At 40.4% G+C, this 17,601-nt stretch overlaps 1 protein-coding gene across 4 annotated transcripts; it reads right to left on the bottom strand.

Annotated features, from left to right (window-relative positions):
• Nucleotides 1-403: 403 nt before the first annotated feature.
• On the bottom strand, nt 404-4,969 carry LOC122051777 (exocyst complex component EXO70B1-like). Of its 4 annotated transcripts, none has more exons than XM_042613055.1 (3): nt 2,767-4,969; nt 895-1,105; nt 404-661 (listed from the first exon to the last, which is right to left on the bottom strand). In XM_042613055.1, exon 1 carries the CDS (start codon nt 4,860-4,862, stop codon nt 2,982-2,984), a length of 1,881 nt encoding a protein of 626 aa, XP_042468989.1. In that variant the 5' UTR covers nt 4,863-4,969; the 3' UTR covers nt 404-661; nt 895-1,105; nt 2,767-2,981. The 4 variants fall into 4 exon arrangements, with proteins under 4 accessions (XP_042468989.1, XP_042468991.1, XP_042468990.1 ...); XM_042613057.1 differs by having other exon boundaries at nt 404-647; XM_042613056.1 differs by lacking the exon at nt 895-1,105.
• Nucleotides 4,970-17,601: the final 12,632 nt, after the last annotated feature.

The raw sequence follows: 17,601 nt of genomic DNA, 5'->3' as shown, positions 1-17,601 counted from the left end.
AAAAAAATCTTGTTTGGAAAATTGATTTTTCCCTACTCGTGCAATTGAGGGACGGAAATGCAGCTGAGGACGACATGGCTTTCCATCTATTTAAACGAATAAAAAAATATACAAAAATTGATTGATTTATAAATTCATCTGTCCATTATTTTATAATAAATAAATAAATAAATAAAGGAAAGATGAATGATCCTCCAAGTAAACAGGGCCTTAAAGAGCTTGACTAGTTCAATTTCTCGGAGTAATCCATCAAGGCATAAAGAGCTCAACTAGTTCAAGTCCAGATTCAAATTTTTAATTATACTTGATGTGAGTTATCTGAAAATGTGAAAGTCCAAGAGGTGGGGCTCTAAGCTATGAATTGTGTAGGAATTATTAGGGGGAAAACAGTTACCAGCTAATGTTGCCATAATGGAACACTCATCATTCATCAAAAATGATCACAAAACGATAAAACAATAAATGGAAGAGCTGCTGCAGGCCATCCGCATCATTCCTGTGGCCTAGTTTGTTAGAGGATAGAAAACTACTCCATCATTCAGGAAATAAAGGTTTGGCCAGCTCCAAAAGCCATAAGCCATCGCTGTCCTAGTATTTGATGTTCCACAAGCATCCAATTCGATCATAGCTGTGTACAAAAGTCAGACCTGCAATATAGCGCCTACAAGCGTAGGCATCAGATATATTAAATATTTCAAACCGTGTGATGTAATTTTCCCTTGTCACTTTGCTCTATCGAAACATAACTAATGTGTTAAAGAATCCAATACGATAAACATCATCAGCTCAAAAAAAAGTGGAATAATCAGAATGATATTATTATTCAAATGACCAAACGACAGCAAACGGTTTGGATTATGATGCTAAAACTACAAGTATGAAAGTTCAAGTAACCTTTTACGATCGATAGTATCATGAAGTCTTCAAGGCATGCTTCTTCAAGTGGATCACTGGAAATAAAAAGCTCATAAAAGCTAGTGATCGATGTAGCAGACATAAAGAGTATAAGATACGTTCTTCAACTAGCACCTATTAATTCAAAATCAACAACATTCTGGTGGGATAGCAATGGTTTTCCACCTCGTCATGGAGTCTAACCCTGATTCTGTCAGGCATAAATGTATTTAAGGCTATTTAAAGGATAAGCATGAAAAAAGTCTGAGCAAAAATTCAAGAGTAATGATTGTAGAATAATTAATCAAGAGATAGAAGGTCTCGCTCATTTTAATATTTTATAGAAAGTGAAGGAATGAAGAAAAAAATTGCATTTTTATCAGGATTAGAAATAAAAATGGACGGGTTACATATTGATATTACAAACACCATACTGTAGCAAAACTGAAGTAAATTTATCCAAATATGAGAACTAAGCTCTAGACATGATGGATCAGGAGTATAAAGTAATGCATGATGATAAACAAAACGGGAAAATAATCAACAAGTTGAAATCCAGATATCTGAAACATCATGCTATCATAAAATCCATAAATCACTAGTGTCGTTCACATTTCTAATCCTTTAATACATAAAATAATTATTGCCAAGAACTTATCAGCGTTAGCTTGCTTGCAATGTTGATAAGCATAATGCAAAAACATTCAGAAGCTAGAGAATCAAACAAGCGCTGGAAAAATCAACATCTAAAATGATTATATGATTGTTTTTCATTAAAACAAATTATCTTACTTTGTTTTTGGTAGGTATGAAAACTTTGTCAAGTATTCTAACTTATATGCAAAATTGAATGCCAATTAGCAGGGAGGAGGGGGGATAATAGGAAAATTGTCTCATAAGTCACCATTATTATCACTGTTTCTCCTCATATGCCTCCATGTTCAGTTATTTTTAAATAAGACGATCATCTTCTTCTTTCGAGAATCTCCAACCTTATGTCATCTATTCTAAAGATGCCCAACAAATAATATTGATTCCTAAAGGCTGGCGTACAGAGCTGATTCCCTATAGTACATGGATAATGTAAACAAATAGAGTGGCCCTGTGCAGAAGAATTTCACAAAAACAAGCTCAAGTAGTGCAAAGAATACTATGAAGTTATCCTTGATTTAGAGCATAACCGATGGAAAAAATGAACCATTACATCTGTCAATGGAAATGTCAATGCCTGTTGAATCTCTTGGTTCCAAAGTGCACCAATCAGCAATCAATATTCTAATAGGAAATTACCCTTTATGATCCCTGGTTTCCTATGACATTCTCGACCATTTGAAATGACAATTAAGATTATCATGCCTTTGTTTTTTGCATAAATCTGAAGTTTATTGTAGTAAAGATTTGACTGAAGTAAATTCAAATTCTCTGTTTTGTACAGAAGTGAATGCACACAATAATTAAAACACTCAGTTATCATAGTTAATGCTAAAGTGATCACAAAGTGACAATCCAAGACATTGCTATGTTATAAGTCATTTAAGACAAAAGAAAAAGAGAGAGAGCAAGCAAACATGCTTGGATTTCTGATAAGTGCTTTCTTTGATATGCAAACATCTAAAGACAAATCAGATATTTTAAAGAAGATAAATAAATAACTGATAAGATCAGTGATCAAAATTGTAAAGCATCTAGAATTACTTAGCTATGTCGCCCCATCACATCTCAATAGTCCATGGCAAGCAAAACTTACAAGAAAAAAGTGTCCTATAATGTATGTTATATTTGATGATTCATAAAAGGGCACCAGTAGCAGACACTATGAACATGCTAAACAAATAGTGAAATAAAAAAAAGTAAAGAAACAAATTTTCTTACAGAGGGAAACTTTAACTGGCATATGCTAAGAGAAATCAATCAGCAAGGTCTTCATATCAAATACATATAGTATGTGGCAACTCTAATTTCCCAATTACACAACGTTGTTGAATACTTCCAATCAGCTGAGCTGTTAATATTTGAGATGATGTTTCCCTCCTAAGAATCTAAAGAATCTCGACTTCCACAATCAACAGTCTCTAAGCATCACATGATTAGTGAGATCTTCTTCTGTTGTGTTGAGAAGGATTAAACCCCTCAAAAAAATCAGATAAAGCCATTTCAAGATCCTCAACAGTGTACTTGATGTACAACTCCGGGTGTCTACCATTCTCTATATGTTGTCGGAACCGCCCAAGAAAGGCCCTGTATGCGGGCAACAACCTCTCTGAGATTGAAATCCTGAGCTCCTCCCTCAACTGGGTGTCTGGCACAAACCAACTCGCTTGGGTTTTATGAGCTTCATCAAAAGAAGCATTGAAAGACTTAAACCTCTCTCTCAACGTGGACTTGGAGACTCCCGATGAGAAGCTACCACTAACATGAATCCCCTCATCTCTCAAACAGTGGAGAATTTTGACCCACGTAGCTCTCTGATAGCTAGTTGCAGACAGTCGGAACTTCCCCGTGAGCTTTCTCAAGTAGTCATCACCAATCATCTCGCGGAGCTCGGATGAACCCTTCACCTTGTGTACTATATAGTGGATATTGTTCATCAAGAAGAGGTGGGAAAGAGCGTTATCCTTGTAAAGAGCCGCCTTGTTCTCAAGATTGTGCTGCAGTACAACTATGATCCAAGTCAAGTGAGTAGAGAGTGGAGTCTGATTCTCAGACTCCGGGAAATCAAGCTCCAATGGTGCAGAGCCAGCTGCAGCAAAGTCATCACTAGATAACCTGGCACTAGCTGATGGTCTTGTTACTATAAGTTTCATGAGAGTGGGCTTGTAGTCGGAGATGAGATTGATGTAGTTCATCACATACCGAGTGAGTGGATGGATGGTGCCACCAGGAACCGGGGTCTTGGGTGGATCCCGAAGCACTGCGTTCTCGAACTCAGAAAGGATTCCTCTGATAGCCTCCGCAAGCCGGGAGAGGATCTCGGCGGCTTGGGTATAGATGGATTCGGAAGACTTGGATTGGAAGACAGCCCCAACATCCGGGAGGAGATCAGAGATTGTGTCATGGAGATCAATAATTTTGAAGAGCTTCTCCGGTGACCTACGACCGATGCTGATGGCTTCGGCGAATCCTAAGAGTTGGATAGCAGCGCCTTTGACTGTTTCGGTGAAAGAGGTATCATCAGAGATCCCAAGGCCTTCAAAGATGCGTTCACAAAGGCGACGCTCGCTGGCAAAGGCGATCCGAACGCAGATCCGGGCGGCGCGGATCCAGCGTCGTATATTTGCCTCGAGAGCGTCCCACTCGAGACGCTGGACTTCCCCGATGCTAAGCTTCTCCACCCCTAGCTTCCTGAGGCAAGCGTCCACCGCTGCCTTCCGGACACCGGCGTACACTTGGATGCACTCCCGGTCGTACCCGGCGTCAATCATGCGCTCCGCGATGCTCCGGAGGTCATCTACCGCGTCGGCCGGCAGCAGATCGATCTCCCGGATACTTTTCATCGACCCGATGCTGCTCCGGTGGATTCTGCTGCTCCCACTCACGGATTCGGACTCACCACTCGCATCCCCGCCGCCCTCAACATCAGACAGATCGTTGATCCCTTCCCCCGAAGCGGAGCTCATCGAGAGCGAGCTCAGATCCACGAACGCTTCGACATCAATCTCGGTCGCCCGGGTCAGCAACAAGTTCCGGAACTCGTCCTCCAGCCGCACCATCGCGGTCTGGATCACGTTCTCCGACGAGGACGACCGCCGCGGGCTTCCCGCCGCGCCCGGTTCCTTGATGGAGCGTCGGATGTCGTCGAAGGCGCGGAGATAACTCTCCCCATCGGAGCGGTCCCCGCCGTCAAACAACATCCGCTCCCCGGCCGAAGTCGCCGTGGAATCCCACCGCAAGATCAGCCTCTTCGACGCCTCCAGGTCGGCCTTCGACAGATCAGCGGCTGCTGACGATCCGACAGATCCGTCCATCATATCCCTAGGGCAATTTCAACGAAGCAATCGTTGTTCGTGTATGGCGGCTGCCGCTGCTGCTTTCTTCCGTCGTTCCCAACAAGACTTTAATCGCGATGCGGAGAGAGAAAGCTCGGTGACTTTGACTTCCCGTAACGGTACAGAATATTCCGGAGTTCCGACACCACACCGTAACGAGAGGCCGTAATCATCGCGCCAAATCTAACGGACGACGACGTTCCTTGCATCATCACGCCGCCGATAATGAGCCACTTGTCCACTCCAACCGCGGCCTCAGGGAGGTGATCGCCGAGCCTGACTATTATCAGAAATCGACGGCTCGAGGAGCCTCCTAATAGGAGATGGTCAAATCCCATCCGTTAGATCGACTGTCCACCGGGTACGGGACATGTGACCCTCCACCGACGTAACGCAGAAGGCGTTTTTGATTGGCTGACGAGGTGGGCCCCATGCCCAAGGATCAGCCCTGGCGTTGATTGACTGGCACAGCATCGTTGCTAGCATGCGCCGCCTGGCTCATTTCACAAATAAGAAATGATTAATTTCTCAAATCATAATTAAACCCTAAATCTACATCCCAAGCGACTAGGTGTGTACAATACAATTAAAAAAGGTTGGATTTGTTTTAGTATTTTTTTTATTAGAATTGTCATATCATATCCTTTGGATGGGCTTTATCAAATTTCTACGGATAATAAATGCAACAAAAAATTGTAAGAAAGAAATTAGAAAATTTGGCTACCATTCACAGGAAGTCAGGGTATATTCAAATTTTTAAATTTATCAGAAAGTATGTACACGATTTTATTATTTATCAAAAGATTCATCTTTTCCATCGTCTTTATTTTTTTTTTATTATTTTTTTCCATTCTTTTTCTTCCTATACAATGTTTTTTTTTCTTTCATCTCTTCTTTTTCCTTCTTTTACACATCGATTCTTCTAACAAATTTTAACACTTCTAAGAAGTTGAAATAAACAATAGATAATATATTTAAACTTCTTGCAACCTCAAAAATCTATAGGAACTGAAATGAGTATAATCGGAGCTCTCTAGGTCTATTAATAGATTTTGACAAAACCCTATTGATGGACTAGAGAGCTCCAATTATACTCATTTCAGTTCCTGTAGATTTCTGGGGTTGCAAGACGTTCAAATATGCTATCAATTATTTATTTCGATCTCTCAGAGGTGTTAAAATGTAATACGAAAGAATCACTAAAATTTTCCACGTTGGCCCTGATAAGGAATTATATCAGGCACAATCTGGGTATGATATTATTCTATACTAGGCCCATATTAGGCCTGATATGATTCCATTTTAGGTCCAACGTGAAGAATTTTGATGATTCTTCCTTATTATATTTTAACACTTCTGAGAAATCAAAATAAACAATAAATAGCATATTTGAACTCCTTGCAACTCCAAAAATCCATAGGAACTGAAATGGATGCAATCGGAGCTCTCTAGGTCCATTAATGAGTTTCAATCAAAATCCATTAATGTACCTAAAGAGCTCTGATTGCATCAATTTCAATTTCTGTGGATTTCTGGAGTTGCAAGGAATTCAAATATACTATCTATTATTTATTTCGACTTCTCAAAGGTGTTAAAATATAATAAGAAAAAATTGTCAAAATTTGCCACGTTAGGTTTGATATGGAATTATATCAGGCCCAATATAAGCTTGATATAGAATGATATAAGGCCCACGTTGGGCATGATATGATTCCATATCATGCCCAACATGAAGAATTTTGGTGATTCTTCTTTATTACATTTTAACACTTCTGAGAAGCCCAAATAAATAATAGATAGCATATTTGAATTCCTTGCAACCTTAGAAACCACAGGAACTGAAATGGATGCAATCGGAGCTCTCTAGGTCCATTAGTGGGTTTTGGTCGAAACCCACTAATGGACCTCAAGAACTTCGATTGCACTCATTTCAATTCCTGTGAATTTATGGGATTACAAGGAGTTCAAATATGTCATCCATTATTTATTTTGATTTCTCAGATATGTTAAAATGTAATATGGAATCATATCAGGCCCAACGTGGGCTTAATATCATTCTATATCAGACCCACATTAGGCCTAATATGATTCCATATCAGGTCCAACGTAAAGAATTTAGGTGATTCTTACTTATTACATTTTAACAACTTTGAGAAGTCGAAATAAATAATGAATTGCATATTTGAACTCTTTGCAATCCGAGAAATCCATAGGAACTGAAATGGATGTAATCGGAGCTCTCTAGGTCCATAAGTAGATTTCGACCAAAATCTACTGGTCGAAATCTACTTATGGACCTAGAGAATTCCTATTGCACCCATTTTAGTTCTTATGGATTTCTCGGATTGCAAGGAGTTCAAATATGCTATCTATTGTTTATTTCAACTTCTCAAAGGTGTTAAAATGTTTTTAGAAGAATTGACGTGCAAAAGAGAGGAAAGGAAAGAGATTAAACGTTGCATGCATAAATGACAGAGAAAATAAAATGAAAAGTAATCAGGAAGGTAGAATGAAAAAAATACTATAAAAAAATACATCCTTTGATAAATAACAAAGTAACATGCACATTTTCATAAATTCAAAAACTTAGATACGCTTTTAGTAAGCATAAGTCCGTTCGTGCGTTTTAAGAAAATGACAAGTATTTCACGCGGATAGGGGTGAATAAAATCGTAATCTGACCCTAAAAATTAGAACGTTTGATTCGCTTAATTAGAAAATTTATTTTTTAAAATGATTATTTTGATTTATTCAATTATTCTCAGTTTTAAAATTTCAAATTTAATTAAATCGAATAAATATACGTCATTATTATAATATGAGTAGTCAACTAAATTGGATAATGACTAATCTCTTTGAAATAGGGAACATGTGGCAAAAGGCGAAATCGCTCGCCCTCAACGCCCTTGCCGCACCCGACCCCAGGCCATCACGAGGGAGGTAAATCATGGCAGTCGAGAAGGCAAGTGGTGGTGGGGTGAGTTGCATAGGGTCCAGGGATTTACGTCCCGACAACCCTATGGTTCGATCGCGCGACCTCATGTGGCAAGCATGCCACCACTTGCCATCTCGGATGATCCGTGGGGTCAAATGACTAATCTCTTTGAAATGGGGAACATGGTATACTGGATAGGTGGTTTCACTGTTGACTATAAGAAGACTTTTGTACTGGGAGTCGAGGGCGCCAAACGATCATGTGTGTCAAAGAAGAATATGGAGGGAAGAGATGTCAACAACCAGATCAGGGAGGGGTCCCGATGCAGGTACTCTGACGCTCAAATCAGTTACATGATTGGGAAGAAAAAGAAAATAATGAACAGTAGAAAAAAAACAATAAGCTCTGAGTGCGTAATGTCACGTAGCGTAGCGTACCTGCACCTTTAGGAGAAGACCCCTTATATAGTGTCAATTTTTCTTTGTGCTCAAATATTGATGCATTTTCAGAAAAAAAAAAGATCGACCATTCTGACACTCTAACACCTTTCTAAAAATAGACCCACCATCTCTGTGTTTTACAGAGTGAAAGCTTCCATCGTAACGACTGCATAGGGAATATTCTTGTGATTCTCTAATAACAGTTACACAAAACATAAAAAAGGAATATTATGTCGTTGGGTTGGTGAGCCCTTGATATGCTCTAATGGTAAGTCGATTGAGTCGCCTCTATCACCCGATCGAACCTCGTTGCGTGCAGAGTTAAGTCGGCTAAACAATGATGACCCTCTCAAGGAATTGGCCTTCGCTCGACCTCTTTACTGAGCCAAAGAGCCCAGCGGGGTGCTTAGCAAGTCCGATCAGATAGTAGACATAATCGGCCAGACCATTCAAGCGAGACATATGCTCATGTAAGCCCTGCATTACTCAATGGGCTCGGCTCCGAATGATACCGAACAACTCAAGGTTTCATTGACCCTGAGGAACTCGAGATCCAATCAGACTAAGGGTCCGATCAACTAGACCACTTGGCCGAAACATGTGACCGTGTTAGTCCTGAGTTTTGACTGCTCATTGACCTTGACCACCATGTTAGCCAATTCTCTTGACTATGTCCCTAATTTATGGGGTCTCGTCTTATTCGATGTATCACAAGTCTTCCCTATTGTGACCTTGTTCACCAACTAGAGGAGGGTGAATAGACGGTCACCCTCTTTGATCACTTCCTACGCTTGTTAGCGTAGCGGAATACTAAAACAAATAAAGAAAAACTAAAACCTAGAGGCAATAAACAAAATAATCAAACCTCTAACACATTGATTTACGTGGTTCAGAGATTAGGGCTCATACTCCACGGCTATCCTTAAGGTGGGTGATCTCTCAATTCGTTGGTGGATCAATCTCCAGTAAACTTTGGCTAGTGAACGACTCCTCGGTGGAGGAACCTTGCCATAATCTTGATCGCCAACACTTGGATCAATGAGAGCTCAGAGACTCTAATTAAGAGTTAACCATCTCTAATTTTATCACCTAAACTAGTCATCTTAAGCTCTATTATATAGAGCTTGGGGGGAAAACATCCAAGTTATTTTTCTACTACTAGTCGACTGGTAAAGTTACCTATTGAATGACCTCTAAGGAAAATCAAATGTTATACCCCAACTGCTGGATACCAGTCGACTGATATTAAGACCAGTCGAATGTTACTAGTCGACTAATGAAAATACTAGTCGACTGGTCCTTGAGAGAATAGAAACATTCTGTTCTCTCTCAATTGACTAATAAACATACCAGTCAACTGGTCACCCTAGGCTGAGCAAACAAAAGCTCACACTTGCTGTTTCTCAACCACCAATTAACTATGACATACCAGTTGACTAGTAAACCCTAACACTAGGATTCTTACCCTAAGTACAATCATTCAACACTCGTCCTCACTCGCACAACTTGACCTTGCCTTTTAGCCTCTTCCATCAGCCTTGTGTCCCTTAGATGCTTCCCCATCTTTCACGCTTTGCCTTCAAGAGCTTTCTTTAGTCTTAGCCTTGTTGTCGGGTCTTCCATTGCCAAGAGGCTCCTCACCTCTGGGACTTCAACTTTGCCAAGAGCTCCTCTCTCAGAGATTTCATCCTTGCCAAGAGTTCCTCGCTCCATGAGTTCATCCTTGCCAAGTCACACTTGGACTTACGTTGTCAAGGTCACATTTGAACTTACCTTTGCTAAAATCACACTTGGACTTTTCCTTTGGCAAGATCATACTTGAACTTTTCTCATTGTACTTGTCACCTGTTGGATCGAGATCGCGCTAGAGGGGGGTGAATAGTGCTCGTGGCTTTCACGCATTTCGTATTCGTAAAACAATGAGTAACACAGCGGAAAAATAAATGCAATACAAAAAGACACAAGGAATTACTTGGTTCGGAGCCTAGGGCGACTCCTACTCTAAGGCCCGTGATCGTTGATCACTTTCGGTAGGCAACAACTATAATATCGCAAATTTGATACAATAAAGTATTACAATTAAGTGCATAATTAACAGTAATAAAATATACTGACGACAAAAAGATTGACGAAATCAGAGTGACGGGTCGTCAGGAACTTGCTGTAGCTTTGTCGAAACTTTCTCGTTAGCAGCTGGATGCAGAAAGGTTGCTTGTTAATCGATGATCACAATTGTTGCTTGCACCCTCCTTAAATAGCCTACTTGAGGCGCCTCGAAGCCCTTCTAAGGAGCCTCAAACCTGCCGAGTCAGCCGCGTGGATGAATGCTGAATTCTTCGTCTCTGATCCACTTGAAGGCGCCTCCATAGCCAGTCCAAGGCGCCTCCAAGCAGTCTGAGGCGCCTCCATATCCTTTGAGGCGCCTCTAGCTCTGTTGTGCGCAGACTTCAGCTCCTTTGCACCCGAGGTGCCTCCAAGCTCCATGGAGGCGCCTCGGACACTGTTCATCCGAGGAAAAACCTTGTTCTCTCATACCTGCAAGACATGTTAGTCCAAAAAACACAAACATATCCTGTAAAACAAAGTTATCACATATAATTATGATAAACAAAATACTTTGACAGTCTCCGGGCTGTCCGGTTTTGATTTCGAATTTCCGACCAGAAATCCTAAGTCGAACCGACGCCTACTGTTTCCTCTTTCGAGGAACGCGCCCTTACCTACTCCACTCAGGAGAGTTTACCTTTTGCCAGTTCGGTCCTCCAGACTGATTGGACTTTTGCTCGGCGCTCGAGTCTTCCGGTCTTCATGCTGGACGCCCGATCTACGACCCGTCCAGTCTTCCACCCGGTTCGCGATACCAGGATTTCAACCTAGGGTTACCGCCCCCTAGGATTTTTGCCCGAAGACCTCGACCCACCAAGGCTTTCCGCATAGGGTTATGACCCCCTATGACCTAGGGTTACTGCCCCCTAGGATTTTTCACTTGCCTAACCGCAGCTAGGACTTTTGCCTAAGTACACTTAGGACTTTTCCTGCAACGCTCATTCAACATATTAGTAAACAAAATACCTTAACTTTGAACCCTTTGACATAATCAAAACATAAGTTCGATCGTCAGATGCTTCCTGCACCAACACCACTTTCACACTTAACAATGTATATCAAATATAACAAATAACCTAACTTAAACTTTTGCCCAAACATTAAAACCTATGATCACACTGATTGCTTCAACAATCTCCCTATTTTTTATGTTTGACAACCTGTTTAAGTAGGGAAATAAATAAGCAATAAACATGCAAATGAAATATGCAATCTACTCATGCATGTATCATAGAACTTAATCCTTGACTCTCCCTTCACCTAAGCTCTCCCTTGAGCTAGGATTTTCCCACAAAAGTATTTATGTTTCTCACTTAAACCAAAACTTCTCTCCCTTTTCCATACAACAAAAAAAACTCCAATAATATTCCAATTATTGGACTTTTTAACCTTTAATGACTATAATTATTATGTATTAATCCCTCATAAAATTACATACATTTATATCATCCTTTTGGTCATTTGCTACTGCTTAGTTTCAGACTATATTAGTCGACTTTCATAGTTCCCAGTCTACTGGCCTCATCGAAACAAACTCACAGAACCGTTTTATGTTCGATGAAGAGTATTACCAGTTGATTGGTAACTGATGTAGTTGACTGGTACCCTATTTAAGCCCAAATTGTATTTTAAACTCAATTTCAGAAATTCACCAAAACTTCTATAGGCCTCTAAAAAGTTTTAAATTTTGTACAGAGGTCTATTTTACCATTGTCTACTTGAAAAAAATATTTAAAAATATATTTATTACAGATCCCAATATTGACACAAAACTCAAAACTATCTAAATGGTTCAATTGAACCTTGACCTAAAGTCTTAGTTTTAGCTTTCTCTTGAAGTATCTACTCATACTAAACCATAATGCATCTTTAGCATTAGTTTATATGACATCTATACATCTAAAACCAATTTTCATGCAATATGAATATCATTTCATATTTTTATACATGAAACTCAACTCAATTGTACCTACCAATTCGATTAGAGACTCAAGTTCATCTCTAAACTATTTTGGTATATTTGATGACCCATCTAGAATCCCAAATAAGGCCCATTTGAGATCCATTGACTATGAGTTCCAATTTGACGTTTTGAGCTCCCTCTAGAGCTCTTAACCCTAGCCACCTTCCTAGGTGACTCATTTACAATAACTAGACCACTATGATGCACCTCGAGTGATAATTGATTTACCCATTTGACCTTCTTCTTCTTCTCAACCTTAGACTTTCCCTTGTATTTGGTTGATCTCTCATTGTCCTTAATATTAGAATTTGAGGGATGTCTTAAGACAATCACCTTAGGAGTTTTTCTATTTATTTGATAAGTATATATTCATTATTTGAGTGCATATTATATGTTTGATTGTCTTAAACTCATTTACTGAATACCCATAATATAATTCATAGCATGAGAGAATTTATTATTGGATCACAACTAGTGATTATCTCTACATGTGCAATTATGAATATATTAAAATTTCCCTAGTCGTTGAATTAATGTATTCAGACACCATCAATTCTGTAAAACTAGCATGGGTTATATTCCTTGGTTCGACCAAGCAGCTATTTTCTCACTGGCTGGAGACATTGGTATGTCGAGAGTTAAACGTAGATGCTGGTTATAAAAACTAGTTCATTGGAGTGACTCGCTGTAAGACTTCATATGGTTCTCTATATATATATAGATATATCTGTGAAGTTCTTACTGCAGCACGAGTGCAAGTTTCCTTCGAGTTGAAGTATACAAGTTATCTTGGTAATGGAGACTTATATTTTAACATCTTAAGCAAACATCTCATTGAGGTATGGACCCGTGATGATTGGGTATAAGTTGAAGTGCCCGAAGGTGTTTGGATAACTTACAGAGGATTCACTGCTCCTTGCGAGGAGACATATATCCTATGGCCACTCGTTAGGATTATTACTTAAAGTCTTTGGCCAAAGCTATTGGGGTTCAATCAAAGTCCCATATTAGAAATATTTGGTAAAGATCATGAGGTTAAAAGGATGCATGATATCTCCATTGGAATGAGACCTTTTGGATAGAGCTCAAGAGCAAAGTCATGAGGGTGTATGCCCAAAGTAGAAAATATCATGACATTTGTGGAGATATGTGAACATCCTTTGAGCACAACAAAAGGTATCAGAGCTATGGTCCAGATCCGATGTAATATGGGGTGGCCTTGAACAAAGTTAAGGGTGAGTCCAGAGTAGGTCAAGATGACCGGATGCTTGTGGGAAAGGTCCCAAAACAGATCAGGGTGACCGAATACTCGCGGCGAGGCATGGAGCAGGTCAAGTTGACTGGATGATTGCGGGGAGGCCTGTGTAGGATCGAAAAGAATTTAGATATCTCCACAATGGTATGATATTGTCCACTTTGGGCCTAAGCCCCCATGGTTTTGCTCTTGGACTCTCCCCAAAAGGCCTCATATCAATGAAGATATCTTTTTTCTTATAAACCCATGATCTTTCCCATGTGTTTTCAATGTGGGACTATGTTTGCAACCTTGCAACCTCAACAATCCCCCCTCTCAAATAAAGGACCACAGGCTTCCCACGTCCGATTCTCGACCCACCAGGTCTTCCTGCCCCTCGGTCCACCCGACCTACTAGGACTTCCTTGCTTAGTCGCTACTAGGACTTCCTGCCTGGTGTCTAGTCCTCTTGATCCGAACATAGGAGCCCCCACTTTCTTTGTTCGGGGTCAATATTGTACCCACATGGCTCAATCAGATCATAACTCTCGTGCACAGTTAGCGGTTAAACCTTCTAGCAATCCGATCTCTAATACCAATTGTAGGATCAAAAAGAATTTAGATATCTCCATAATAGTATGATATTGTCCACTTTGGGTCTAAGCCCTCATGGTTTTGCTCTTGGACTCTCCCTAAAAGGCCTCATGCCAATGGAGATATCTTTTCTCTTATAAACCCATGATCTTTCCCATGTGTTTTCAATGTGGGACTATGTTTGCAACCTTGCAACCCCAACAACCTTGAGCAGGTCAGGGTGACCAGATGCTCGCGGGGAGGTGAGTAGGTCAGGGTGACCGGATGCTCACAAGGAGGTCCGAAGCAGGTCAAGATGACCAGATACTCGTGGGGAAGCCCAGAGTTGGTCAAGGTGACCAAGTATGAATGCTTGTGGGGAGGCCTAGAACAGGTCAGGGTGACCGGATACTCGTGGGGAGGCCGGAAGCAGGTCAAGATGACTGTATGCTTGCGGGGAGGCCTGGAGCAGGTCAGGGTGACCAGATGCTCGCAGGGAGGTAAGTAGGTCAGGGTGACCGAATGCTCGTAGGGAGACCCGAAGCAGGTCAAGGTGACCAGATGCTACGGGGAGGCCCGAAGTAGGTCAAGGTGACTAGTGCAGATGCTTGCGAGGAGACCCAGAGTAGGTCAGGGTGACTAGATGTTCCCGGGGAGGCCCAGACCATGAGAGTAATTATGGTCATTCGTTTGAAAGGAGGATTGTTGAGTTTCAATCAAAGTCCCATATTGGAAAGATTTGGTAAAGATCATGAGGTTAAAAGGATGCATGATATCTCCATTGGAATGATGCCTTTTGGGTAGAGGCCAAGAGTAAAGTTATGAGGGTTTAGGCCCAAAGTGGACAATATCATGTCATTATGGACATATATGAACATCCTTTAGGCACAACAAAAGTATCATATGTTGAGAGTGCGAGACTCTTGTACACATATGTGAGTAATTTGAATTCGCGGAATGAGGAAGTATTACTTAGGTCAGGTGTGACGTAGTCAACTTAGTGGGGATAAGACATATAGACCATGTCCTGAACCAAGTGGGTAGTGAAAGGAATGAGGTATGACTCACTATAGCTGTTGAAGGGTTTAGAATTAATTCTAAAAGCAACTATAATTTTCTGACTAATTGAGGATCATGATGTACTACTAGGTGTCACTCATGATCGTTCTATAATTAAGTAGTTAATTATAGATGACCAAGATAAATTGGGAACCTATTGGGTCATATGCACTAACAAGTTTCTAAAAAACGTAAAATAAATTAAAGAATAGGATTCTTAGATCAAGAGATAAATGTTTGGTTGGACTGTATATAAGACAAATATGAAAATATTTGTTGCAATGAAAGCACGGATGAGTCATATCTCTTATGGAAGAGTTGGACCATATTTAGTTTAATCATGAATTAGTTATGAACCAACTTGGTTTAGTTGTGAACCAAACCAAGGGGTTAATGAGTTAATTTTTTGTTAAGGAATAATGGATTGGATTTGGGCTTTCTAATCCAACTCATTAATGAGGGTTATATATTAATATGGTTGAGATAAAATTAGACACATGAGATCATTAATTGGCTTGTAAGATTTTAGAAAACCTTAACCTAATTTATCTTCTCCTCTCCCTCTCCCCTCTCTTTGTCCTGTTGGATCGTGAAAGTTGCTAGGGGGGGGGGGGTGAATAGAGATCGAAAATTCGTAGCGAGTTAGAGTAAGTAGCGGAAAAATAAGAGCAAAACAATGCTAACATGAACTGGTTTTAGTTTATTCGGAGCCTTCATCGACTCCTACTCCAAAGCCCGCACTCGTCAAGTGCTTTCATTGGGCAATCACTAATAGTTTACAAAATCATATTACAAATGTAAGTACAAGAACTTTAGAGAGAAAATACCGATAACAATACAAAAAAAACTCAAACTGCAGGTTGTCGGAAAAGCTTCTCAGAGTTGCAGCGTTGCAGAAGCACAGCGTAGTAGAGCAGTCGTTGGAAGACGTTGTTATCTTTTGCTCCAGGATGAGACCTCCTTATATAGGATGCTCCAGGCGCCAGGATCCCTTCTGGGCACCCGGATCCCTTTCGATCGCACGGACCGTGACGTAGATTCGGCCAACCAGCGCACTCCACGTTGTGATGCGATAAGTCTTTGCCTTTCCGGGCGCTCGGACCAGTTCCGGGCGCCCGGACCAACTCTGAGCGCTCGAACCAATTCCGAACGCCCATACCACCATTTTCCAAAAAGTCATCTCCTGTAAGAAAATATTCCCGGTTTATCTTAGTCATTTATAATTAATTATTTAATTATGGATCGATCATGAGTGACACCTAGTAATATATCATGATCCCCAATTAACTAAAAATTACAGTTGATTCCAGAACTAGTTTTGAACCCTTCAGTAGTTATAGTGAGTCATGACTTGTCCATTTCACTCATTTTATACTCACTTGGTTCAGGACATGGTTTATGTGTCTGTCCCCACTAGACTGACTATGTCACACCTAGCCTAAGTAATACTTCCTCATCTTGTGGATTCAAATTATTCCTACATATATCTAAGAGTCTCATACTCTTAACATGTGATACTTGGTAAAGAATTTGAGTAATAATCCTAATAAGTGGTCATAGGGTATACGTCTCCTCGCAATGAGTGGTGAATCCTTTGTGGCCTATTTAAACACTTTCGGACACTTCGACTTATACCCAATCATCCTGGGTTCACATCTTTAAGGAGATGTTTTGCTTAAGATGTCAAAATATAAGCCTCCATGACCAAGGAATACCTCAAGTCAAAAGGAAACTTACACTCGAGCTGCAGTAAGTATTTCACAGACATATCCATATATGTAGAGAACCATATGAAGTCTTACAGTAGGTCACTCAAATGAATTAGTTACCATAACTAGCATCCACATTTAACTCTCGACATCTCAATATCTCTAGTTAGTCAGTAATAGCTGCTTGGTTAGACCAAGGAGTATATCGTACTAGTCTCACAAAATTGATGATATCTGAATGCATCAATTTATTGACTAGGGAATGTTTCAATACTTTTATAACTACACATGTAGAGACTCTCACTAGTTGCGATCCAATCACAAGTGTTCTCATGTTATGAATCGTATTGTAGATATTCAGTAAATGAGTTTAAAATCATTCAAACACATAAGTACATTCAAATAGTGAATCTATATTTATCAAAACAAATAGTATAAATCATAAGGTGATTGTCTTAAGACACCTCTCAAACATAACAAGCCACTGTCTATATCCTTAGTTATCCGCTCGGTGCATTCCTCGATTGTAGTGGCTGGCACAAGCATAACCACTACAACCGCGAGGTTTGGCGAACGACATTCGAACAACTTCCACATGTTGAACCACAGTCAACCTCTATTCACGGGGGTGTGGTAGAGGGTTTTCTCGGGGTCCCCTGCATTGAGGAGGAGGGAGAGTAGCTTGGTGCTCGGGGGTAGTGG

The sequence above is a fragment of the Zingiber officinale genome, chromosome 3A (genome assembly GCF_018446385.1).
Source record: "Zingiber officinale cultivar Zhangliang chromosome 3A, Zo_v1.1, whole genome shotgun sequence".
Taxonomy (NCBI): domain Eukaryota; kingdom Viridiplantae; phylum Streptophyta; class Magnoliopsida; order Zingiberales; family Zingiberaceae; genus Zingiber; species Zingiber officinale.
Note: the sequence above shows the minus strand (reverse complement) of the source record. Positions and strands in the feature narration are given on the sequence as shown.